The sequence below is a fragment of the Triturus cristatus genome, chromosome 8 (genome assembly GCF_964204655.1).
Source record: "Triturus cristatus chromosome 8, aTriCri1.1, whole genome shotgun sequence".
Classification (NCBI taxonomy): domain Eukaryota; kingdom Metazoa; phylum Chordata; class Amphibia; order Caudata; family Salamandridae; genus Triturus; species Triturus cristatus.
The window spans coordinates 777,398,059-777,424,512 of record NC_140591.1 but is presented as its reverse complement, the minus strand read 5'-3'; the positions used below and the strand labels follow the sequence as shown (position 1 = coordinate 777,424,512).

The 26,454-nt window shown below is 43.7% G+C and overlaps 1 protein-coding gene across 4 annotated transcripts in view; it reads left to right on the top strand.

Moving 5' to 3' along the window:
- AP1S2 (adaptor related protein complex 1 subunit sigma 2) overlaps nt 1-26,454 on the top strand; it is a 116,173-nt gene that overhangs the window by 56,123 nt on the left and 33,596 nt on the right. The window contains exon 6 of one of the 4 annotated variants that reach the window (XR_014967786.1): nt 12,967-13,865. The exons of 2 other annotated variants lie outside the window; for them this stretch is intronic. Coding sequence is in view for 1 of the 2 variants with exons in the window: in XM_085622224.1 (XP_085478350.1) it covers nt 12,967-13,002 (36 nt within the window). In the remaining variant the exon portion in view is untranslated. Of the gene's footprint in view, nt 1-12,966; nt 17,342-26,454 lie in introns of those variants that run through there. One more of the 4 variants, XM_085622224.1, reaches the window with a different exon arrangement.

The following is a 26,454-nucleotide window of genomic DNA, read 5'->3' as shown; positions in this document are numbered from 1 at the left end:
AATGATATTAACAGAGTTAAAATATCTCTCCAAACAAGACCCTCAAAAAATCAACTCGTAACATTAGAATGAATTAAAAATATGTGGTAATTCTTATTAACACTGTATTATAACTACAAATCAAAAAACAGGAGCCAATTAGAGTAAAACTACATATAGTTTGCACATTCGACCTATATCAATAAAAGGGAAAAGAGAAAGGAGCAGAACAGGAAACATGACATCGGAGTGTTAGACACCAAAAAAAATAGAAGTGCACACTCCCTAACCAAAAAGTTATAACATACAGTCACACCAACACCCATAGAGTGAGTTGATTTAGAAAAACCCAAAAGTTAACGTTCTTCTTGGGCAGAATGCCTTCTCAGACCTTTTGCAAGATTTCTTGGTAGCCTACAAGAACAACATGTTGCATGTACAGTCTTTGCTCTGATGTCTATTTGACAATGGACAGTAAGTTTTTTGTAACAGTCAAGTGACCGGGAGACTCGTACCGTCCCCCATGTGCGCACTACCTCGGTGAACATCTTAACTGATGACCGTGACTGACTGTGAAATGTAGTTTGCATTTCACATGATCGCAATGGAATGCTCAGTGCTGCGCAAAATCAGCAGCACTGTGGCTATTCCACTGTTGCACGCTCTGTTCACTTTCCCTGTCCAACTGCCTTGGTTACAATTGAAACAGGAGATGGTCCACAACTCAACCTAATATGATCTTAAGCACCATATTTTCCTTTAAAATAAACCTTTCACATCTGTTTTTTGCGGTGTATAAAGTGTGGTAATTGTTCTCTGATGTTGCACTACCACAACTCACATATATTGTCTCTTCACTTCAGTTAGGGTGAAAGTTACTCTTGGGTATTCTACAATGGGTATCGTAAAAAGAGTTGACGTAGTGTAATATTTTTGAAAATGAAAAGACTGCGTCTCTTAACAGTGGAAAGTACCTCCTCACTACGATGTATAAACTAAGTTATTTTAAAAATGCTATAATCCAGGACCTTTTGAATCGGCCGTGTTAATGAATTATTTTTACATGACGAAGGCAGGTTGTCGAAATTCAGCTGATAACTTTTAGATCAGTTCATTCAGCTCAAATGAAGTAAATTTGGCTGTATATTTGAAGACTGATTAACAAACTTTTATAAAAGCTTCTGAATAGATTTTTGGAACACGCAGTTTATGAATTATTGTAAGCTGTCACATTATTTGGCAGGCTGTTGCCATGCAAACTACTGAAGCATGGCTGCATGTCGGCTGCCAAGAGGAGGTGCTTTGCAGGGGAGAGCCAGTTCACCACATTCTTTCATCTTAAAATACTTGTGTGACAGAAGTTAATGCTAGGCAGTAGCTTTTTTGACCCATTTCTTTAGTCACAGCCCTCTTGAGTTTTGTAGTATTGGAGATCTCTTAATTACCAGCTTAAGCCCTGCCCCCACTCATAAGCAGCACACTATCGCCAACCTATTTACTGCAACTTTTAACCCAAAGAATCTTGTGCACAACCGTGCTCGTGCGGAAAAGTGAGTGGCGCAAATAACAAGTGAAACCAGCACCCAAGGTATGATGTGCAGGAAACCCAAATTGATGGATGGAGAAAGAGGCACCATCACCCTGGTGTGCAAGTGGAATTCCGTTTGAAGAAAACAATGGAGCCAGTGTGCAGGCCCTGGCATCCAGATGCTGCTCTAGTGTCCTTGCACTTATTGAAATAAACACGTTCAAAATACACCAGAGCCGCAATTTGTTTTTCCTTCAGTGTCTGCTAATCCGGCCAAAGTATGGATGCATATTTTAGTAATGCACCCTCATATTCAAAATGGATGCAAAACCTGTCTAATCATCCAAAATGGATGCAAGAATGCACTTCACATTAGAATGTTGGGCTAAATACCAGTTTTGCTTTTTGCGCGAGTTTTTCAGAATTTTACACAATTGTGGTCTCGCAGATTACGATAATTTTAAACTCCCCATTTAAACATTCACATTAATAGAAAGTGGTCTTCACCGTATGCGATGGAGGCACTGATAGATGGGGTCGGTGCTACAGCGTAGCATGCCTACACTACTGTTAATTGCCACGAGAAAAATAAGCATCTTCCAGGTTTTTTCACTAGGTAAAGTAGTTAATTCTCATGGGATTAGCCTAGCGCTCATCCGCAACCTTTAGACGAGTTGGAATGAGCAAACAGGTGAGTGAGAATAAATGAAATATTTATTACATCCAGTTTTCCAGTCCCAGCTGAGTTCAGAATACAATTTAATTAAACCTTCACTCTTTAAGTTGGGCGTTGGCCAACATCCAACACTCTCACTTCTTCCCCAGTTTATCTGTCCTACATTGGCCGATGCTGGAGAGGGTTTAACATGAGGGAAATCATTTTTTTATTTTCTACTCTGGCTGCTCTGGAAAAGTTTCCTGAGCAGCCAGAGGCTGTGTTATTATTATTATTTTTTTCTCATTTGGTAATGACGATTAGCACAAGGACTGGTGTCATTACTTGAAAAGTGAAACTAAAACCAGCCCGATCGACTTATTTTACTTCAATGCTCGAGAGCATATCTCAGCCCGCTGAGCACTAACTGAGTTATGGGAGGTATCATTGTAAAGGGAAGAATCTCTTGTTTCCAATGGTGGCTCTACCCATTAGATATCCACTTGGGGATCGCCATAGTAGACCAATCCCAAAGCAATGATCCACCCACTAGGGATTTTGGGCAAGCAGCACCTTGGTTCAGGGTGTGTGCCCACACCATACTCGCTATTTGTTTCCGTTTTTCTGCCCCCCTTAGGCATGGATGGGGGTGGGAGGGGGCAGGACGCCCAGACCCAAAAAAGGGTTTGGTAGTGTTTCTGGCCCAAAATATAATATGGAGACATCCACATTTCCTGTTAAAAAAAATTAAATTAAAAAAAAAATCACTGATCTGACTTAGCAATGGAGTACCTGCTTTAAATGAGCTTGGGCTCACTCAGCCACCTACGGAAGCCTACCAGACCCAGATGTTTCTAAAAACTAGACACCGGTACGAGTCCAGGGTGGTGTCTTGCATGTGGATCCCACAACTTCTGCATTCCCACAGACCTCAAATTTACCTATAATCAAGAATTGTCCTTGCATTTTATAATTAATCATCTAGAATCGGCTGAAATCCACAAAGGTTTCCATCACAGATACATAAGGAAAGTGCATGAGATGAGGCAACAATTTAAGGTTTGCAGAGCATTGTAGGTAGAAAAACCTTGTGGGATCCACACAAGGCAAACCACCCTGGATTCCCCTGGGAGTCTGTTGGTAGGTTTCCATGGATAGCGGCTGAACACAGCCCGAAGATTTGCAGCTGCACCAATTGCTGATCACTCCACGTAACACTTTAGGGCCTTCTATGGCATGTTCTCTTGAGAAACGTGTGGCTGCCTGCTAATTTCAGAACTTTCAGTCACAGAAATAAGTGGAAAATATCTGTTTTTATTCAAATGTTGAGGTTTGGAAGGGCTTCTGGATAAGAAAACCTTGTGAGGGCCATCCAAGCCACCCCACCCTGAATTTCCCTGGGGTGTCTAGTTATACAAAATGTTCTGGTTTACCTAGGTACCAGCTGATGTAGGGCCCATAATTCAAAGCTATCCACATTGCAAAAAAAGTTGTTTTCAGTGAAAAACTGTTATGTGCCCATGTTTCGATTTGGGCCTTTAATTTCTCGGGCTGTGTCCTACCCACACAAGTGATGTTCTATTTTTATCAATGCACATGTGGAAACACAGAATAGTAGAACACTTGTTATCACCGATTTTGATTCCTCTGCATTTGTACGTTCCAAATGGGAGCCAGTGTGTATGAAAAAACATTTTGAAAAAAATGCGCTCTAAATCCCATGCTAAAACGGCAACCCACAAATTCAGAGATGTACACATAACCACTGCTCCTGAACTCAGTACCTGGTGTACATTTCAGAAATACATAGGTTTCCTTCATGCACATTTTTCACTCTTTATATATTAGTGTATGACTTGCTCTATCTTTGGCATACAATGAAAAACCCTTGTAAGGTGCAGCTCAGTTGTTGGCTCTGGGTAGCTCGGGTTCTTGGACAACCTACGAGCCCGATATTTCCCTGCAACCAGAAGTGTCTAGCAGACTTAATGGTATATTTCTTTTGTAAATCGGCTATTATGACAAGAAGTTACAGGTGAAAACCTTGTTGCAAATTACTGGGGTTTTTTTCCTACTCCATTTCAATATTTTTTTATTTGTTTGTTTCATTGAGGAAAATCTTGAGGGATCTACACAAATAACCCCTTGCACAATTCAGAATTTGGTCTACTTTCCAGAAATCTGTAGCTTTCGGGATCACCCAGGAGTTTCACACCAGTTTCCGCTTCAAACTGAACGTAGGTTGAAAGCACAACATAAGGAACAAGCATATGCAATGCAATAGGTCTCGCATTGGTAAGAGTTTGAGCTATTGGCATTATAAATGGCAATGCCTTTTATTTGTGTTTTGAAAACCTGCAAGTGGTGCATAAACATGCACTTTGTACTTATTGTCCTTTCTTACAAGAAGCACAGCTGGCAGTAAAAGAGGCGCAGTTACTGCCAGCCTTGCTTCATATAAGCAACGACTATAAGTACAAAGTCTGTGTTTATGCACCGCTTGCCGGTTTTCAAAACACATAAATAAAAGGCATTGTTATTTATAATGCCAATAGCTTAAACTCTTGCAAATGCGAGACCTGTTGCATTGGAAATGCTTCTTACTGTGGCCTTCAACATGGCATAATCCATCCTTGATTAGGTATCTGCCCTGAAAATCTATTTCCTCAATACTATATCACAACCTTCACAAAAACTCAATCTCCCTCTATCAAATCTACTGATGAGAGGTCTGCCCTCATGAGGATTTATGGCCTGTACAGTGATAGGATGAACCCAAACCAGCCCTCATTGACCAGGACTACCACAAATGGGTTGTTACAACAACCTGTATAGCTGAAGCAGGTCGTAGCCACTTTGAGAGCACATTAATGAGCTAGAGAGCACCGCATTTCACCAACACAGCTTAGTTTGTTTCGTTACGAAGCAGAGATTCCCCAATCTCAGAACAGGTCCACTAAGATCTATTTGTTTGGAGTTTCAAATCATCATAAATGCTTAAGCCTGGGTCCAGCAATGACACAGTGTGGGACCCTGGATTTCACTAATGGAAGTCATGTTAAGAACCTCTGCTCTAATCTACTGCAGCAGACCAAATGCCAAGCACTCTGGAAAATAATCATGCCTTGGCAAGTGTTTTGCTTAAAACTGACAAGAATTCTTTAAATCCTGACAGTTTGCAGATTAAAACTATCTGGAAATTTAAGCCATGTAATTTATAAAGCTAGAAAAGAAGGAAATCCATGTACTATTGTGAAATACATTTAGAAATACTCTTCCTCCAGTATCTTGAAAGGTTTCTACTTTAAAACAAAACGTACTGGCAAATGCTATAGCTTGCCCCCTTTTCATAAAGGCAAGGCCTATTTGGTTTTGGCTGTACTAGTTTTTCATCAAAGTCTGACCCAATGCGAATGCAAGAAAGGTAAAAATAAACTGACTAAAAAAACAAGGATGGCAAGCGTGAGATAAGGAGACATGTAGTGTGTGGGGGTAGAAAAAAGAGGCCTGAGTGGAATCTAGACTAGGCTGCTCTGGTAGTAATCAACCCTGCCATTCGACAGCACCAGATGGGCACCTAAACTAACGCTTGAGCGCATGCACTTCTAGATTAAGCACTGCAATTATTCAAAAAGTCACCCATGCACGACTGTCCGAATGGGGGCTCAGGAACCCTACCACCCTCCTGGGAGCGACACTGCCATAGGCCATGGATTCTGTAGTATTAGGTCTGGCCTGAGAGTTGTTAGGTGTCTCGCTTACTCTGTGCCTTTGCTCACAGCACAAATCACGGGCATTACCATTGCCACTGCTGGCCTATCTGGAATGGCATTTTGCGGATCACATCTACTTCAAAGGTTGGGGGGTCTTAATAATCTGCTGTTTTTAGGCCTGGAGATTCTGATCAACTGTGCTACTATTAAAGCAACACCTACTGGATGGTAAGGTCAAGTAAATGTTTGTTGAAAGTCTTAAGTAGGTGGTCAATTAAATTGTAAATTAAAGGGAAAAAAATTGTAAAGTTGAACACCTGCCATGGTATGAGGCTGGCTGAGCCCGTTCTGGTTTTCCAGCATCAAGCACCTTGGGAGCAGTTTCATTAGTGCACTACAAAAACCAGAATGCTTTGTGTTACATGAAAACCCATGCCTGGATATAGTCATCAGGGCATGGGGTTGGTGGATCGCGAGGGGTGTGTTTACATGGCCCCACACAACAACAAACAAAAAATACGTTAGTTTTTTAAAAATCATATGGACCTCGTACTGAAAGACGGCCTGCATCCTGTCAGAAATAGGTTTACATTTCTCAACAGCAAGCCCCAGATCTACAGAGCTATGCTGCTGATGCGCACTCCTTGAAACCTGTCCATTTGCAACAGCCATCGGGAGCTAAGGTAACGTCACTGATGTAGTTACAGGATCAACCAATGAATCTTCAGAGGACCTTCTTAACCTCTCCCCGACCCTCAAAGGGCACAGAGAGACCCTCCTCTCCCCCAAGCGAAAAACACTTTAAGGGTTTCAGCCAGTACGTAGATAAAGACAGTGCTAAATTTGTAAAAGAAAATGCTAGTGCTACAAGATGTCAGTGCACCAAATGGCAAGGTTATGTAGTCTTGAAACTATCTTGGGCATCTTTAACTACCAGGCACCTTCTGCCTCACTCCTACATTTTACTGCGTTCTTTTTTCTGACGGTTTTTCGTCTCTCTAACTCCTTCTTTCCGCTGTTTTCCCTCTCCTACAACTTTTGAATGAAAATAAGAGCCAGTCTGCAGGAGAGAGCTGATGGACCCCAGCAGCCACCGGCTCAAATTAACCACCAGGCCCCACCCTCAGCCCCGGCTCAAATAAAGTCCTGCCTCACCAGAGCTATTACTGCAAGAACAAAAAAAATACGCGAGCCACCCTTGCACCGCACAGCCTGTCTGCCTGATGTCACCACAAACTATTCTGGCGTATTGTTCAAGGCATTGTAGCAGCTTACGTCACAGTGGGAGGAGAACATGTTGCAGATTAAATGGTATAAAATTTACATATATTAAACAAAGCCCAAAATGCGCACAGAGGTCCTGTAGAAGACATTTTTGTTTTAGGCCACCGACCTTAGTCACTCGGAAAGTTACAGCCTATTCACGGTGTCGTTAGCACAATATATTTGGCGTAACCGGCTCGACCAAACCTTTTGTAGATGCTTCTTTCCCGAGGTGCTGTTAGATAGCAGGACAGGCCCTCCTTCAGATGTGTTTTTAGCTACATTGTGAGAGTACATATTTTCTGAGTGCGTTGAACGAAGGCAAGGCCTTTCTTCCAGTTCTGCAGTGCTCACAAAACAAGCATAGCGTAAACACACGATGCACGTGAAGCAGGCGCTATAGTTATTAAATTAAACAAGATATCAGTGGACGCATGCTCACAGACGAGAAACAGTGGTGACTTAGTTTTTTACACATTTGCTCTCACACAGTGACAAGTCTCACTCTGACGATCTACTAGCTGGGAGCCCGTGGATTACAATTAGAGCTTGTTTTGGATTAACACACCCCGAAAAACAGGCAGTGAAGCATGTGCTCTGGATAAGCACCTCAGCAGGTGCGAGAAGTGCTAGAGGGCAATAAGAAAATAAACTGCAGGAGAAGTCACTACTCCCCGCAAGGTGCTGGAGGAAGGCGGACCCCGCCGGGTCTCCCAAGGCTTAGGCGGGGCTGCGCAGCCATAGCTCTACTTTCTGTTTCCAGCACGACTGCTCTGCAATGTTGCCAGATTGGGCTATTTCCCGCACAATTGGGCGACTTTTTTTCCAGTTGTGCGGGAAAAAAACCATGCCTGGCGGGGGGCTACTTTTTGGGCTTGTTTTGGATGCTTGTGCGCATTTTTTTGGCCTGGGCGGGCGCCGATATTGGATGCGCATTTACTACAGCCGACCACGAGGAGTCCGTCGCGTGAGTGCGCAGGCCAATGTGGGGGTCCCCCAGGGCCGTCAATCCAGTAGCGCGCGAAAACGCTACCAATGACTGCCCTGGGAATCATTTTTTGGCCAGCCCGTGCGTGCGTCACGGTGCGTGACCTCAGCGGACCATCATCCATTCCTCACTTAAAATAATTTCCATTCCTCTCTGAGCACGGTCTTTTCGGCGGCGGCGATCTACTTGAATTGAGACTCAGAGAGACTCTGTGACAGACTCAGTCTGAGTGTCTGTCTGCTGAGTGCTGACTCTGCTTGCTTGAGGTCGGACGACGACGAGTGACTGTGCGGAGTCACTGTCAGTGCGGGTGCAGCGTGCAGCACTTCACAGGCAGCAGTCACCGACCTCACACAGTACTGTGCAGTAGCGGCGTGCCTGCAGGCAGGCAGTGAAGACGTGTGAGACTGAGGAGAGCGAGACAGATGACGAGTAACGACGACACGAGTCCGCAGGCCCAGGCCCAGCCGCCCAGGCCCACCTCGCTCCAGCGCCTCCAGCCCCAGTCACTCCGCCCCCAGTCACTCCAGCCCCAGTCACTCCGGCCCCAGCCCCCAGTCACTCCGGCCCCAGCCCCCAGTCACTCCAGCCCCAGTCACTCAGAGTCCAGCCCCCAGGCCCGCCAGCGGCCAGGCCCAGCCACTGCCACCGTGCCTGCTGCCAGCCTGCCAGGCAGTGTTAGTGTCCAGTCTGCCAGCCACCCACCACCGGTGACCGCGTGACTCACCAGCGACCAGGTAAGTGACAGTGAGTGAGACATCATGACACACAAAATCGTGTTTTAGCGGCGCGCTAGTGCGAAAAGTCTTTTTTGGCACCTCTTTTTCAGCAGATACCATTGCTACCAACCTCCAACAGTGCCTTCATGTCTCTGTGTTTTGCCCCCTATCATATGCATTTTATTTGTTGTATAGCACTATTCACATCAGTGTAGGGTGTCACACACACAATATACAGAGACAATGAATCATACAAGTATGTGTCATTCAGTCTATAGGGAATGTCACATAAGTCAATGAGGATTACAAGGTGTAGGAATTAAATGTCATCCATACTGTTGGGCAGTATATTTTAAGAGGGTTTGGGCTGGGAAAGCACAAACTCTGGATTTAAAGCATACCCAGTGGTTGGGGGTTGGCTTTACTAATAAAAATGTATATCGGCTCAAACTGATTTGAGCAACATTAAAATAATGAAAGACTGGGGAATTTCTAACTATATATAGTAACACAAAAAAAAGTTCTAATTATACCATCCATGTTTGTATGCAGCTCTTTGATGACAGTTCATAGGTCACTGTCCTATGTTAGGATTGTAATTTCTGAACTGCAAGTAACACAAGAATCTCTGTGACAAAGGCAGTAACCCACTGAGCTATCCAAATAAAATACAGCCTATCTGCATTTCAAAACTACAAACTGGCAAAGGGCTGCTCTCCAGCAGGATCATTAATCACCAGTTCGCTGGACATTTTTTATTGTTGCCTTGCATCCATGGCCATGTTAATGATAAAAACAATTTAAATGAAGCATATGCAAAGTATGTGCCTTGCTGGGCTTGTGCAGATTTTTTAAATAAAAACAAATAGTAATACATTCGATTACCTACTCCTTGTGTCACCGCCTGATCTGATAAGCAGTTGCAGTAGTCCGGAAAGGTGAATGAGAATAAACAAACTTCTTTTCTCAAATGCTGAACAGAAATGGAAATATCCACGCAGCACAGGACGGTAGGCAAAAGTTACTCGGTGTCAAAGAATTTTGTTCCCTTCGCCATGCCCCTATTGTACTCGACATGGACCACCTGAGCCTAGGCCCAATAACGCATCTCCCAGAATATGAAGAAAAACAACGTTTGGAGGAACGTTTTAAATTAAAGCGCCCATTTTATATTGCCCTTCATGTCCTCACTGCGAGGGCCAAGGCTCATGTTTTGGTGGGCCAGGCTCATGTTTGGGTGGGCCTGCCCCACCCTCTAGAACCGGGCCTGGACACAATGCACGAGTTCGGAAAGCTCTGAAATGCGCCTACATGTTACAGAAATGCATTCTTTTAACTTTAAAGACATTTGATCATGTATTTGTTTGTGTCACAGAAACACGTAAACTGAAAATCTATGTTTTCGACTATTGTATTCTGAGCAGTGCCTGTTTCACATGACAAAGTCACAGGGAGAACTGGTCTTAAAAATGAGTAGCATTAAGGCAGGTGCCCAGTTAACACCCTCACACCATCTGTATATTGAATAGAATGTATATTTGTTGTTAAAATTGGTTCTGATGTCGATTTGCGCTTAATTTGACACTTGCTAATTTGGGCTGGTTTTTGGGCTGGAACTGGTCTGATAGGGCTTATTTTGGGCTTGTATCTGAGCTGCATTGGGCTTGGGACGGGTCTAAAAATCTGGCAACACTGCTGCTCTGGTAGGACTGGCAGCTTCACAAAGAAGTCTGACTACACATCGCTCCTTGCTCGCTGTTTCTGCGCGTGGAAGGACTATCCCTTAGCTTGCGAGCAGTCATTATTGGGACCCCTTCAGATCACCCTTCCAAAATGCGAAACACTTCAATAGAATTAGTGTGCCACCCAGCAAATTAATTTCCCCGTTAATCCTGGCTACAGCGTGAACTGTGCATGTGCTGCAGTGAACTTTACGTGCTAAGCTAATGTTGCACTCCAGTGGAATTTCACTTATAGCTCTATCGCGTGCTTGCTATTTAACACGCATGCGCAGAAGGTATGGCTCGAGTGTATGCTGAGAGGCGAGCAAGCCTCTAGACCTGGAAAGGGCTCCGATAGAGCACAACAGCTGATATTTTCCAGCTTGGGAGTGTTAGTCGTTTGGAAAAAACATAGTTTGTTCAAATGGAAAGCGCGATGGGCGTGCAGCTGTGTGGTGCAGGCGCAGGGAAACATAAAAAGAAGAAAAGTAGTCCCCGAAAAACACACAAACATTTGAAGCATAAAAATACAGTTGTTAGTCTGTGCTGCATCCTGGGAAACCGGAAACATAAAGGAGGGACAAAGAGGAACAACGGCCTATTAGCAAGCAAGGATTTGTAAAGGAGGTGAATAGAGACAAATCAAAAGCAATCGGCTACAAATGGGCGGAGTTCAATTCCCAAAGCATATGCAATAGGTCACTTAGCAGCAGCGCAAGCGCTGTTTTGCTGGACCTAGAAATGGGCTCTGAAAAATGCCAACACTGGTTAAAAAAAAATTTGCTTTTTTGAATCAGCTCTGCATGCTCCTGAAAGCTGGGAAGATGGTTACTTTATGGTGACTTTAGTGCAGCAAACCTTTTGTTGATGCCAATTTTAGGGGGGGGAAAGATACTTTTGTGCCGATCACTTTTTTTTTTCCCCTATTTTTCCCAATATTTAGCTATATTTTACTTATTTTTTTGGTCCCCTCTTTTTAAAGCCATAACCCATTGGTGCTTTTCATATCCCCACACATTTGCCGTGTACAACTTATGTGCAAAATAACCTATTTATGCCTAAGCGCAAAGTACCCCAAATTGCCAAAAATGGGCTCAGAACTGGGGTGAAAAAGCCTCCACAATTAAGGAGTTAAAGTATATGCTTCCAAATATATAACCACAGCTAATAAGATGTTTTATGGAAAGTGCCTTCCATTCCAAATCTTCAAATCATTGACTGCCTAGTTTCCCAGATCTGACACAGTCAAAATATTCTGACACACCTTGTTTTAAAAAAATATATATTTTATTGATTTTTCCAAACATTATGAAACATGATCCACTTATTCTGCCACACCTTGTTGGTGTTTTTTAAGTGCTTTTGTAAAATTGTTTCCTAAAACATGTTGCAGATTTTGGAGTTCTGCCTCGTAAAGATAAGGGGGAAGAGGGCCTTCTGTGGGGTTATATGTGTATTAGTGGTGATCCTCACTGGTCTACTTGGAAATAAGTGGTAGTGGATGTGAAAACCTTGTTTGGCCGCATTTTCTTTTCTACTTGGATAATAGATGTGATTTTAAATTGTGGATCAGGCCTTAGTGCCTTTATGAAGACTAAATGACATGTCTGATTCGTAAACTATTTTAAAAATGCATCCCTCCCCCTGTATGTTATGAAACACAAGTTAACAGTTGCACTGTAATGCTGTGGCTGTCATAAATGTATCCCTATACTATAGCTATATAGAGAAGGGGACCTTCTCCGGAGCCGTAAGGGCAGAGAGGATTATCCTGGTGGGGATAAGTCCTCCCATACTTAATCGTATACCACAAAAAGTACCCCACAGGCTTACAAACAGTCTATAAGCTCATAAATGTATGTCATAGACGGGTACATATAAAAACATAACGTCTTAAGCATGGTTTCAAATGTGGTATCTCTTTTCAGTGGCATTGCATCTCAATGTGATAAGATTCTAGCCTTTTGAGAAATTATGAAAGCTTCTGTGGAATACTTAGGCCCTCATTACCAGTTGGCCATTATTGCATGCGACAAGTATCGCCTATCAGCAGTTTTTGTATAATAAGATGTAGATGCTGGTGCTTACCTCATCAAAATATGTATGTTCCAGCATTTTCCGAGCATTGACAATCATGCTTTACAAATATGGGCAAGTTATACTTGCCTATGTTTAACACAAAACTCATAATTCCGAAATGTGCTGTAATTTAAGTTGCCATACGTTAAGAATGTATCGCCCACTCTTAGTTGGACCCTTGTCCTGCTGCACACTCCTGACTGGGCGACATAGTGTGTTTTAAATGTGCTTGCTGTTTAACAAATATTCTGTGTGTATTAACTGTTGACTGCATGTGCATTTCATGTATCGTGTGTAAGCATGTGTACGTTTCTTTTGTAGCCACGCCATGAATATTTTAATGTCCCTGTTTACTAAATGACTCCACTCATCATGCATGCAGAATTTCAGAGGAGATGGAGCCGACATACTCATGGCAGAACATTATCCTCACATTGGTGAATGTACTCATCTCCAGCTTTCTAGAATGCCTCAGTCATTATCATCACTGTTCTCTTCGTGTACAGTAATGTCGTTTCATCTCACTACACACTGTTAACTTGAGTGTTTTTAAACGGTGCATATCAGTTTTTGTTTCCATTGTCTGTTGCTTAAACTTCTATGAAGGTACTTGTTTGTGTAACGATTTGAAGTAAAAATGTTTGGTAACTATATTTGAAAGAGGTACGTCTTTAATGACTTTCGAATAGTGTCCTCCTGCCCTATTTATATTTCCGAGATGCTATATAAATGAAAATGTTACAGTATGAGGGAGCTCGTAAGTGTATTTGCTTGAAATGAATAGATTGCTTATAAGCATGTACCGTTGTGGAAAGCCATTGTTCGCTCCATGGTGACATTAAACCTCGTACCGCTCAAACCTTTCACATAACTATAACTTGCCAATTATGTATGAATGCCCTCCTTCATATTACTGAAGCATATTTTGGTTGCCCTACATGTGTTTTTTAAATTCAAGCCTACTACGCCTGCGTATCTTGTATATCTCAGTAAGCATATGTCTTGCACTCCTTTGGACTAATGCACAAGTAAATGGGTAACCGTTTAGTTTGGCATTCCAAAATCAGGCACTTTTCTGTTGACTTTTTTTTCTATTTATTTATTTTTTAATAAAGAAAGACAAGTGTTCCTCAAACATGTATTTCAAAATCATGCCAAGCTGAAAATTCCACACTAAAGCACTTTCTCTCTTTGGGGGTGAGCAGCATTTCCATTTCTGTAAACAAAAAAAAAAGAACCGTTCTACAGTAAAAAGGTCCTTTGTTGTATTTATTTGTGTTATATTTCCATGGATTTTAGGGATATGGTCAGGCTCGATGACCCAGCACTGTACGATTTGATAGGCCGTGCATATACAAGTGTGTTAGCCATAGCTCTGTGTAAAGTCAGGCCAGCTAATGACATCCCTTGGGTATATGCTGCAGATGAAAGCATACTTTGCACCGTTTAAGTCCTAAAATGTATGAATCTTAACCCCTTGAGTGCCCCGCCCTTTCCACCCCTGTGCCGGGCGTTTCATTAGCGGGCGGGGCTCATGACGAGAGAGTCTCGTCATGGGCACAGCGCAACCGCGGCCCATGACGAGACCATCTCGTCATGGGCACTCAAGTGGTTAAAGGAGAATCTATGAAAGTGTGCATGTACAAAAAGGTGTGTTAGGAAGGAAGAAATCCCGTTCTACAGCTCTGAACTGTTGAACATGAGCACTCAAATTAGTTCGAGCCTTTATGCCAGAATTTCGGTACTATGACTTACCAAACAGATACCAAAAATATTGTGCAATTGAATCTTAGCTTCTCTAATGGCTGCTGCATTTCATACACAGTATTTCTAGGCAATTTTTATTCAGTTTCAAACCTTCAAGACCCAGTCTAGTTTGTAAAGTGGAGGCTAAAGTATGCTTAGATGCAACTTCATGGTGCGGTTTGTATTCTCATCCAAATCAGTTGGATTCAACTTGAGGCAAGTTGGGCTATTGTTAGTGGAGGAGACATTCATTTTATTCAGTATTCATATAGTAGGTTTAGGAGAAAAGAATATTTGAAATGATTTCAGTGGCCAAAATAATCTTTGCTCCGGTTTGGATGGGCAGCCAACCTTCTTCGCCTTTAAATGAAAGGCAGAAATGCCACAAGTCGCCCAACAGCACCTATTAAGGACCGGAAGATCTCCATATGAATTTTTGGGCACCTATTATTGATTGCTGTTTAGACTATGATTCCGGGTAGCTGTTGTCTGAGGATCACCCGTTTGACCTTTTCTGAAGCAGGACTAGTCACTGGTCATTTACTGAAATTGAAAAACTTCTATTACAGCAATAGACTAATGACTAATTCGTGTTTCTCAGTGAGGGGGTGTGGTAGTGTTTCACCAGTCTGCATTCTATGATTAGTCTTTCTCAACCAATATGAAGCGTCTGATAGACTCAGGAACATTTATGCAAGCTTAGCCGTGCCCGACTGCGCATGATTTGTTTGGACTAGAGAGAATATGTTGAAAAATTTAAACGTTTTTAAAATTACTGTTTGTAATCCCATTTTCCTCAAATGTTAGCAAGAGCATTTTGCCTCTGAGAATATCTTTGGAATTTTGGATCTGATTTGACAAATTATTGGCAGTGCTTCTAGTTTTAAGGACATACAACTAAAGAGTTTGTGCAAAGACGGACCAATTTCAGTTTTTTCTAGTAATCGGGAAAGGCAGGAATGAGCTGCACTGTCCTATTTTTCAGTTTTGGGGATTTCTCTACCAAGAGATTTTTAAAGTTTTTAACTTCTTTCATTTCAGGAAGTGGCTGTAGCTTGAATCTGCCTCAGTGAGGAGTTCAAGTATAAGAATCAGTTTTCTGTTTTCTTTACTGTAGTGTGCTACTGTTCCTTAAGGAACTTTCACACTGTTAATCTGTTGAAGATGCGTTTATATGCTATGTCAGACAGGTAATGGCAGTGTCACAGCATATATTGTGCCACGTTGTCCTAAAGTGTAATAAGAACAGTTTCGAGATTTGGCAGTACTTCACCATTAGAAAATTAATAATTTAGGGTACAGTTTTTATTCCACGCACATCATGTTAATCGTTAATGGCCAATCATTGAAGCGTGTTGATGGCAACATTAGGATTGAATTTAATGTTCCTTTTAAAGGTCAGCATGACTAATGTTGGTTAATAAGCCTAAAGGGTGTTGCGCCTCGGTTTTTGTGGTGTTAGTTCAAATTCTGCACATATGTGTACTTGGATTGTAGAATAATTTAAGTTTGGCAGTGAATAATAATTTTATAAGATAAAAAAATAGCTGATCACATGCCAATGGCTTTAATTTTAATGATTTTTAAGTAAAAACTATTTGTGTAGCTATCTGAATTGTTGGACTCTGGCCCCCGATCGTATACTTGCTTTAGGAAAAGATGAAATGGAAACACACTACAGTTTCATGTTATCAGGCTTAAGATGTCTTATCTATGGTGTATTTACTTATTTAGTCGAGAGATACCAGGGAGCATACTTTACATGCCGTAATGAGCCAACCATGAAGATCCAAAGCGAATGTAGTGAGTGGCAGAGTTCAAGACCAGGACTTTTTTTTGCTAGCCCACCCTGCAAACTTCAAAACCTGGAGGCAAGTGATCAGTGCCACGCCAAGTGAATTTGCATAGTTTGTTCAGGGAATGGTCATAGGATTGACCACTTGTGCTCTTCTGAAATCTCATTATGTGGGATGTCCTTAGGCAGTAAGCCAACCTAAGCTGCCAGTAGCCCTTGGTTGTGCCTTTCTCAATCAAACAAACATCTGTGCTCTTGGCCTTTTTTAAAACGGGACTAGAGAAAACAAAGATCTTATTGTAAAAAGAAAAAAACAAATTGGGACTTTAAGCATTGCGTTAAAAGTAGCCAAGGAGAAACGCATCCTAAATGTAATAAGACCAAGCTTGTGCACTCGCTGCATTTGTAATCAGAGGTAGTCAACATGATCCTTCCATTTTGCCAAGCTTTGATTTGTTGTTATGTTGACTCTGGTCTTCTCCACCAATGCCCTGTTACCGTCCTAATTTTCTTAATACTGATGATGACGCTTTGTGAATGGTTTACTTTTTTAATTGAAGGATAAAATATTTTTTCGAGTTAGTGTCACTTTATTGGCACTTGTGTTTTTGAAGCTGATAATTCATACATTCACATCATAACTTGTATACACCCAAACATTAAAATAGGAAGCATTCCAGTTTCCATTTCTTTTTTTAAAGTAACCTATGTTGCTACACTGAAGCATTGCCTTAACGACTTACATTTGTAGGGGCCAGGGATAGAACCTTTTCCCACCAATGCTATAAGTATCTGCAGATTGCCTCTAGTCAATAACTGCTATGTTTTGTATTTCATGTTGTAATGTCAACTACATTTTAAATATCTCCTTTATGTTAATAATAGTAAATAATAATCATGTATAGTATTATATTTAGTTGGCACTGTGTATATGTAATGTTAGTATCTCTGTATAATAGTTTTAACAGTATTATGAATATTTATTAATGTGTGTTGAATTGTATGTTAACCTGATTGCTCTATTCACTTGTATTGAATTACTTTATATTATTATGTATTGTATGTTTCTTACGTGTATACAGCTACTTGCTTTGAAGTATCCGCTCTCTGAAATAACTTTTATGTGCACATCAGCAATAAAAAATATTGCATGCACTTGGTGTTCTGTGAATGGCTTTGTTTTTAAAATTGCATCAGCTGATGAGCCACTTCATTTGCAAGGTCCCAACAACTTGTTATTGAGTTGATAGTAGGGGTGTGCGAAAGTTCCATAATTTGCTTCTCTGTAATTACATAAAATTTTGGAATAATTACACGTTATTATGTGAAATGCAAAACCGACATTTGTCACTGCTTTAGCACCAAATGTATTTTCTCCTCCATTTTGCAGGAAATTATTCTTATGATTTTGCAATTAAAAACAAAAGTTAAAAAAACACCATCACTGCAAAATGAAGATGCTTACGTTTTGGTTGTTACAGCATGCATGTACTAAGTTTTTGCAGAAAACTTAGTGTAGTTTGAGGATTTTTACAGAACCATAACACAAAATTATGCGAGATTATGCAGACATAACCTCAATTTGCCTGGACCTAGATGAGATCTCTAAGGTTGAATTAAAAATGTAATCTGATCCTTTTCCCTTACAATGTAAGTAGCTATGACTTTCAGGGGTGTTCCAAGAAAGTAGAATGCATGTAAACCTGAAAATATTAAAGCCATACCTGATTGCGACTAACTCTGAACCAGATTATTTTCTTTCCGTGGGGAAAATGACTGGGCTACTATTTTTTTTTTTTTTTTTTAGCACATGTGCACCTTTGCTTTGTATTCACAGTAACGTGTTCTTTATGAAGAATTCCCTTTTCTCACATGTCGTGTGCATTTGGAGGCGTTTGGTGATTTTTCATGTCTTTCTTTGCACGAACTCCTATCTATTTTTGCAGTATGTTTCTGTGTAAAGGGAATGGAAGATCCTTCCGAAATTTTGGTGAATGATCACAAAAGTACTCCTTTCTGGGATTTTACTACTTTTATGGTTTACATTTCTTTATTGGTGTAATCGGCAAAGACAAAAAATGTTAAATCAGCATTTTAGGGACAGTTGTCTCCGGGGCACTGTGTAATGTTATGCGTTCTATCCCTATTATGTGCCACAGATGGTGCAGCCAGCCTAAGTTTGTGGGAATCTGCCCTGCACCCCAGTGGGATAGCATATTCTGTAAGGCTGTGCCCAGGGCTAGGCCAATCTGTCTGCCCCGCCGTGTTCGAAGAGGAAAGGTATGAGCATTAGGGAGGCGACCCAGGACTATGTAAGGTGGGAATCTGGGAAGTTCCGTGTCGAAGTGGGTGTCAATGTCTGTAAGTACCAGCGACCAGTAAGCCTTGAGTTTCAGGCTGTCCCACAAGATATGTAGCAGTGTGCCAGGGAGCCTGCATTGGCGCCAACACTCTGGAGATTTGGACGGGTTATATTTGTTCAGTCTGTGGGGTTTATAGTACCAATAGGTAGTGATTTTCGTGGCTGTTTCAATACTGGCAATGTTATGGGGGATATGCCGTGCCCAATAGTAGATGTCTCCCCACTCCTTTACCGTAAGTTCCCAGCCTATTTCAGTCTCCCAGCATATCTGGCTCTTGGATTTTGGGACCTCAGTTGTTGGACCTGTCAGTCGATACACTTCTGAGACCAGGCGTTTGTCACAATCTCCACCCCAGCCGACTTGGATGGGAGGGACAAAAAATAATGATGGGGGAAGGCCTTAGAGCGAAGTCTGTGTTGGTCTTTGGGGAGCAGATGCATCTCCTGCAGTAAGCATGTGTGCCCCTAAATTTTCCGTGTAAGAACCAAGCTCAGTTTCAGCGCATGATCGAGGCCTTTGACATTGAGGGTGAGAACCACTAATTGGTTAGTCATGGCGGTTTCCAGTGAGAAGCTGCACTTGGTTTTGCCCTGTGCTGCCTTACCGCACCACTGTATCGTCCAATCACAGGTGTTCGTTTCATTTGCGTGCGGGCGGTGTCGAGAGGTGTGTGTGTTTTTGTCACCAGGTCCAACAAAAACCCATAACTAGAGGCCCAACTGGCCCACATAAACAGTAACCAACTAATGTCAAGAGAAATATAATTGTCCAAGGTGTAGATCTCCATGGAGTACTAGTCGGAAACAAAAATGTCAGTGGCCCCGCTCCCCACCTAGCCCCATAGAAGTGAGAGAAAAGCAGAAAAGTACGTAGATAAGGTGAGGGAGTGCTGTGTCTGTTATGCTGTCATCGGCCCAGGTGGATCTCTGGCCAGTGTGACTAGGACCACCTGTCTCTCTGGCAATGGTTTTTTGGTTTAGTTTAGCTGGGGAGGATCTCGTGCTCTTCTGGTCGCAGTGTTCCTCCTCCTCGCGGCCGCATCGCCTCGCTCGGGTCTAGTAGGCGGCTTGCCTCATCCAGAGAACTGAGCTGATGATTCCCTTCCAGGCGGAAGACTAGACGTAAGGGGTTCCTTCAAGAGTAGGACACCCCAATCTCTCGCAGATGCGAGATAATGGGTCAAAAGCTTTGCGCTACTGGAGGGTTGACACCGCCAGGTCTTACACAGGACTGGTGTATGACCTTAAAATTGGATGGGTTGCTTTACTCTGGCGCTCTGTATAATTTTTTTCTCCTTCAGGGTAAAATCATGAACGCAAGTTAGTATATCTGGTGGGGGGGAGGTGGGCCCAGCCGGGGATCTCCTGGGGCCAACTTTCTGGGTGGGTTGGAGCTTGACCTCTGTGTCTGGAGAAGCTTTGAGGAAAGATATGATCGACTCTGTCACAAAAGTAGCTTTGTCTGCTCTCTCTGCCCCAGATGCAAAGCCTCAAATGCGAATGTTATTACTCCTGGAACTGTTCTCTAGGTCCTCGGCCTGAGCGTGCAGGCCCGGATGTTGATCTCTGAGGCACAGGATCTCTTGTTGGAGTTGCTCTATCTCCTCATCACGCCACTGTTCATGGTTCTCCAGAGTAGAAACCCTATCTCCCAGGTCTTCTACGTCCAAGCGAACCTCCCTGAGCTTCCCAGCTAATTCTCTCTTGACCGACTGGAGGTCTTTTCACAGTGAGGTGAACAACGCCCCAGGTAATGACTGGTAATTGTCGCTTCAGTGAGTCTGAGGGCTCCTTCGTGATCTTTGTCGAAGCTAGGTCCCCGCCCTGATCCCCAGATTGTTTGAGGAGCATTTCTTTAACTGTCCTGTCCTTCTTGCTTTTTCCTGAGGCCATGGTGGGAGGCTGAAAAGGGCCGCCCCCAACCAGCAGGTGTCCAAGATTTAGGTGGTACCGGGAGTCCAGATGGGTGGCAACAGGCTTCCGGGTGTCAGATCGTGGTCCTTCAGGTGGGCCAGGAGCTGGGGACAGTCCTGGGAGAGATTACCCAGTCAGCGGTCAGCAAGGCAATCTAGTGGGGAGGGTCGGACTTTCCCCTAACCACCGCTTACCGTTTCTCAGCAGTAGGAAAGCGGGTGTGTGGCGCTGTGACCTCCGATAAGAACAGATAGTTGAGGCTAAAGCATAGGCTGGATAGGCTAGGTGGGCGTTGAGGCCAGGGTCTGTCCAATCTCCTCCTCTGGGGCAGGCTAAACACCAGCGACAGCTGGGGTCCAGGGGATCAGCAGGACCTGCTCTCCATCTTAGTCGGGCTCGGTGGCCCCCAATCTGCTTTTGCTGTGGGAGATGTCCCGCTATTCCCTCTGTGTGTGGCTGTTAGGGCTGGGGTATCCCAGGCAAGTGGGGCCACATGCGAAGGGTGAGGCGACTACTGCCCCCCCCCCACTCTCCTCACCTCTGTGCAGCATCTGGTCCTCAGCAGGAGGGGGCTCGACCGCCCGATGAGCGTCGCAGCTCCTCCATCCCGTAGAGTTCCAGCTACGGGCATGGTCTCTAAAATTCACCAACCTGCCATTCTCCATGTGTGGGCGGCTTTCTTCGGGGGTGAGTGGAGCACGCCAGTCTCCTAGGCCCGTCCAACTGGTCCACTAGGGCTGATGCAGAGGGAACCCGGGCCGCCATGTAGGCCCAATGGCTGCGTTGCTCAGGGGGACATCCCAGAGGCCGCTGCCCCCGGTCTGTTCACCCTGATCTGTGGGGGTGGGTCAAGACCGCTCGCAGCCCATCCACATTGTCTCCTTTAATTCGGCCTCTGCCCACGGGCCCGCATCTTGAGGGCAATGCGTATAATGGCCCGCACCAGACTGCACCAATCGCCTCCCTTGGTCTCCCAGCGGCGATCCCAACTCCGCTCAGAGCTACATCTGACTGTGGTCCAGCCGCCAAACAGACTCAGGCAGGCATGCGGCCTCCAGAGGATCTCCCCAGAGCGAATCTAGTTCCTTGGAGCAGTAGAGTGGGGCGTGTGCGTCGCTATTGCTCTGGCAGGCCTCCAGGCTGCTGTCCGTCCGGTCTACACCCAGCCTTCTAGAGCTCTGGGTGGGCGTTAGAGGGCTGGAGTTGCTCTCAGGATTTGCCCCTCTCCTCCAGGGGTCACAGCACACTAACTGGGGCATGACTCCACATGAAGGGGCTGTTTGCAATGGAGTCTGATGGCGAGAAGCGGAGAGAGCTGAAAGTGCGCCTCACCTGTCTGCCATCTTGGCCATTTCCCCCGTCGTCGTCCCCGCCCCCCCCCCCCCCCCCGTTTACTACTTTTACAGAAAACTTTCCTTGAGTGCCCCCAGCCCCATCCCTGAGATTATGATAGTGAAAGTCTGCCCTGTTAGAGCATTTTCCTGGAGTGTCCATTCTTCATCTTCTGCTAGTCCTGATTCTTTGAGTCCGTATGCGGCATCTGTTAGCATAAATACAATGTTGCCCATCCCTTTCAAATTAAATTTAGGTGTACAAAAAGGTTTGAAACCCACCCAATGCTTCTCTATATTTTTAAAATGCCCATTTAAAATGTATCCTGCTAAATTGCAGCACTGCAGAAGAGGATTACCATTTAAGCCATAATATTAATATCATTGATTTAACTAAGGACAGACTGTATGGATTGATCTTAGTTAAGAAGGTAAACCTTGCGGTCCTTCCAATTCCTTTCCACTAAGTACTGCATGTAAAAATGTCCTTTACTGTCATTACAGTGAATCTTTAGAGTCTGTTAGTAGATGTCTTTTTATTTTTCAAATTTTCCTTCTCCTAATTCTCACCTGTCTAATTTATTTTCACATGCATGCCCTATTTTGATCCATTTTCTGTCCTCCAAATGTAGGGTTGCTCTTTTCACACGTGACCAGTGTCCGATAGTTTCTTTACTTTTGGCTAAGTTTGCCTCTGTGAATGCTCCAAGTTGTAAAACACACTACCATCCCGTTTCTTTACTCTACTTCCTGCTTTCACTGGGATCTTTGTTATGGAGTCCCACGTACTTTTAGCCTGTTTACTTTAGTGTGTTGTATTAATTTAACCAACTCTTTTGCAAAATCAAAAGGGCACTCTGCAAGGCAGGCACCATTTTAGCACAAATCTACTTCTCTTGCCTATCTTAGCTCTAACAGACTATACAAATCTGTGATGCATAGTCTAACAAGTTGAATAACATCACTTCAAATCCCATCGAGCCTCAAATATCTTAATTGACTTTTTTCAACCTGATTTTGCTTCTTAGTCTAACCTTCAACATAATTTAGTCACACCATGCATAATTTCCCAAACCTCTGTTTCTTAATTCAGCATCTTGTATTTCTCCAACATCCAGCTTTACTTCATGGTCTCTGATCGCCACTGGGTGCAAGAGAGCACATTCATCGCATGACAGTCCTTTTCAGAGCCTAGACACCAAAGGCACACCTTGCGAGTCTGTCACTGACGTGTTTTAAAATGACTGGATTCAAATGATGCTGTGACTGTCATAGAGGGGGTGGGAGGCATCGTTACCTTGCACACTGGAAAACAATTTGAAGAACTTTTAAACCGAAAAAAAGGCAGCGAAGCTTCAGATCCACGTTCGAAAGCGCTGACAGAAAGGAAATGACGCTCCCTCAGATGGCACATACATTCAACTCTGCTCTGTCACTTCTGAGGTGCACAAATTCACTGCAGAGTAGCACATTACCATTTAGCATTGCTTTCATCCTGCAGGTCTAAAACTATCATCCAGCCACCCGAATCCAGGGCAGATACCATCTCGGCCATTCAGAGCATTTCAAATCTGTCCTTCCGCATGGATAAAGATCTAAGATAGGACGATGGTCTCCATCTTTCTTTAACATGAGGAAATAGCAAGAGTAACAACCCGTCCCTAATTCTGAGACTGCTATGCTTGTGATGGTCACATGGGTGTCAGCCTCACACCTCTTACAGTAAGATGGATATGTGCTCCTCTTAAGTCATACCTGACTGCTTTGCAGAGGTATCCTTCTTATAGGAGCAGTTTTAGACACTATTCTGTCTTGCCTCATTACAATAAGTTCAGGACATTCGGGCTATGATCACAATGTTTCAGCCTCTGTCCTGGATCTCGGTGAGACTAGCTCTAGCGCTTACTGTCCTGTTGGCCTCCTGCTTGTCCCCTTCTCCAAGTGGCATGTGTGGACTTTACAGTGGGATCTGAAGTCTGTGGGCCCAGCGCCTAGGAAATGTGCCAAATGTTATCCAGGTTTCGGAGGGCACTGCACAAGATCTGCAGTGGTGGTTGTCCTACTGCAACCTGACCAGCAGCAGACTGCTGTGTCAAGTAGGCAACCAGGGACAGGTGGAGATCAGAGGACTCCGCTGTCCAGCAGAAAACTTCCTTGTTATCAATCTGTTGAAGTTGCGAGCCATTTGCTGGTCATTGGAGTTCTTCCGACTGTCCATCAAGGGTTGGTACAGGTTCCCACAGACAAAACCACCACCATCTGGTACTACAACAATGACCGATTGGAGTCATGGGTCCTGTGCCAAGAAACTCTACGACTGTGGAGGTGTTTGGAACATCAGGATATCTTCCAGATTATGAACATCTTGGTGGGATTGTTGAACACCAGGGTGGTCAGCTCCACAGCTGTACCTGGCAGATCCTGAATAGCGGCAACACCCCGACATGTACACCCCCGGTGTTTTTTCCGACAGTGGAGATAATTCAGTCTAGATCTTTTTGCCACTGCCGAGGACACACCGTGTCCTTAACATTTGTGTGGCACAGACCCTGCCAAGGTCCTCTGTAAGACATGTGATTTAATTGGAGAGGGGCAGGAGTCCTATATGATTTCCTGCCTCTGCCTCTCCTGCCCAGAGCTTAGCAGAAGTTCAGGAATAACAAGGTCCCAGTTTTCGGGTTAGCGATTGGACTAGGAGCATGATACCCCAAACTGCTGACCATAATCTTCTTCCATCCAATCCTTCTACCTCTTCGGAAAGCTCTTCTCACACAACAGCAGGGCAGGGCTCTCCACCTGTACTTCTGCACTTCATGTGTAGAGATTCAGCGGAGGCAGTTGACAGTGTTTGACTTGCCACCTGAAGTTGTGGATGTCTTCCTTACTGCCAGACACCCTTCCACAAAGTCTATATATGCTTCCACCAGGGAAGAAGTTGTGGCCCGGTGTGGAATCCGCAGAACAGATCCTTTGAAAGCCAAGCTGTCTCACATTTATTTTTGTCCCACCAAGGACTTTCAATGGGCTGTCACATGGCTCAGTTAGGCCCGGTAAGAAACACTGCCATTTTAACTTGCCCACGTTTCTGAAGTTGCCTTCTCTTTCACACAATGACGTTTGACACTCACGCTTGCATAACAATGCAGGATTAGTTTCTCCATAACCACTTTGCTTACAAAACCACTTTGCAAGAACACTATTGCAACACCTTGAACATTTCGTCCAAGGTCCCCGACACACATTGTGGAAATGTTATTAGTTATTTCGTATAGCAGGCATTGCTATCAAATAGACAATAAACAACGTCAGCTGAGCTGAGCCATCCGCACGGTAGCATGGATGCCATTGTTATAAATGCACATGCACGTCCATGCTTGGCTGTCTCATGCGAGGTCATCGTTGTGTTGGAGTATCAGCATAGCTGGTTCATGTTGATCCCTCTGCGAGGAGGGATGTCCAGCCTGTGACCAAGACATGGACCTACATACTTTGCCTCCAGGTAAAGGGGAGTTAGATCATCCTATATGAAATTGTTGGCAGAACACACACACCTAGACAATTCGGTTAGGGAACGCATAGTAGTACACTATACTCAGTACTTGTATGCCAGCATATACACACTGTCCTAGCACGATGGTGGAATTGTTCATTCTCTTTACCGTCCTGATACTTTTATCTGCTTTTGTCTTTTGATCTTTGTAGTACATATATTTTATACAAGAATCACAATGGTTCAATAAATATTGAAAACACCCCTTTGTGTCCTTCTTGTATATCTATCTGAGAGCGTGCAAGTGACTGAGCGAAGAGATGATAGATTTGTTACCACGATTCTTGAGCGGGATTCGGTTTGTCATATTCTGAGGTTGCTCAAACCATTCGCTACCCATCTAGGTTATGGGGGCTTATGGTGGAACTGTAAACTAGCTGGCCCCTAGGACAACATATCCCAAGGAGGTTCATAGAATCAGTTTGGCACCAATGCCAACGTTTATGTTGCACAACAAGTGCGCAGTTCCTACTGGAACAGTGGAAACTATACAACATGGCACCGCCAACGATGGTAGTTTGGGTTCTTATTTAATGGATCGCCTTAGTAGTTCTCTTGTGCACACTCGGAGACCCCTGCTTATCTCTTTACGGAGCCATCTGTGGTGGTAGGGACTATTCTCCTCAGCTTAGTAGATAACACCTATGTATTGGGTGTAGGTTGTTCAAGCTTGAACTCTTCAAAAGATTTGTTCCCATTGTGTTACCCTCTCTGAAATTCATACACAATGATATCTGCAGACAAACGTGATACAGCACTTAACATTGCTGAAAACTTGACATGTGGTTACTAAAACTATTACAACATACTTTCACACTTGGGGGTGGAGATATTACCTTTGTGGCGGAGGTAAACTAACTATATAGGACATAGGTGTTCTATTTATGGGTTACATTCCCGAAAGCAGACAACACAATAGGGTTATTTCACACCTATAAACAGAATGAAGTACCAGATAATTATACACCACTGGGAAGAGGTGTGGCGCCAGGGCTACTGACTCCGGAATCTGGGGATCACGGTTCGATCCCCGGCGCCGGTGGCAGATTAGCCCAGCACCATGTGACTCTGGGCAATAGCTTGCTTAATCTTCCCGACTGCCCCCAGCGCC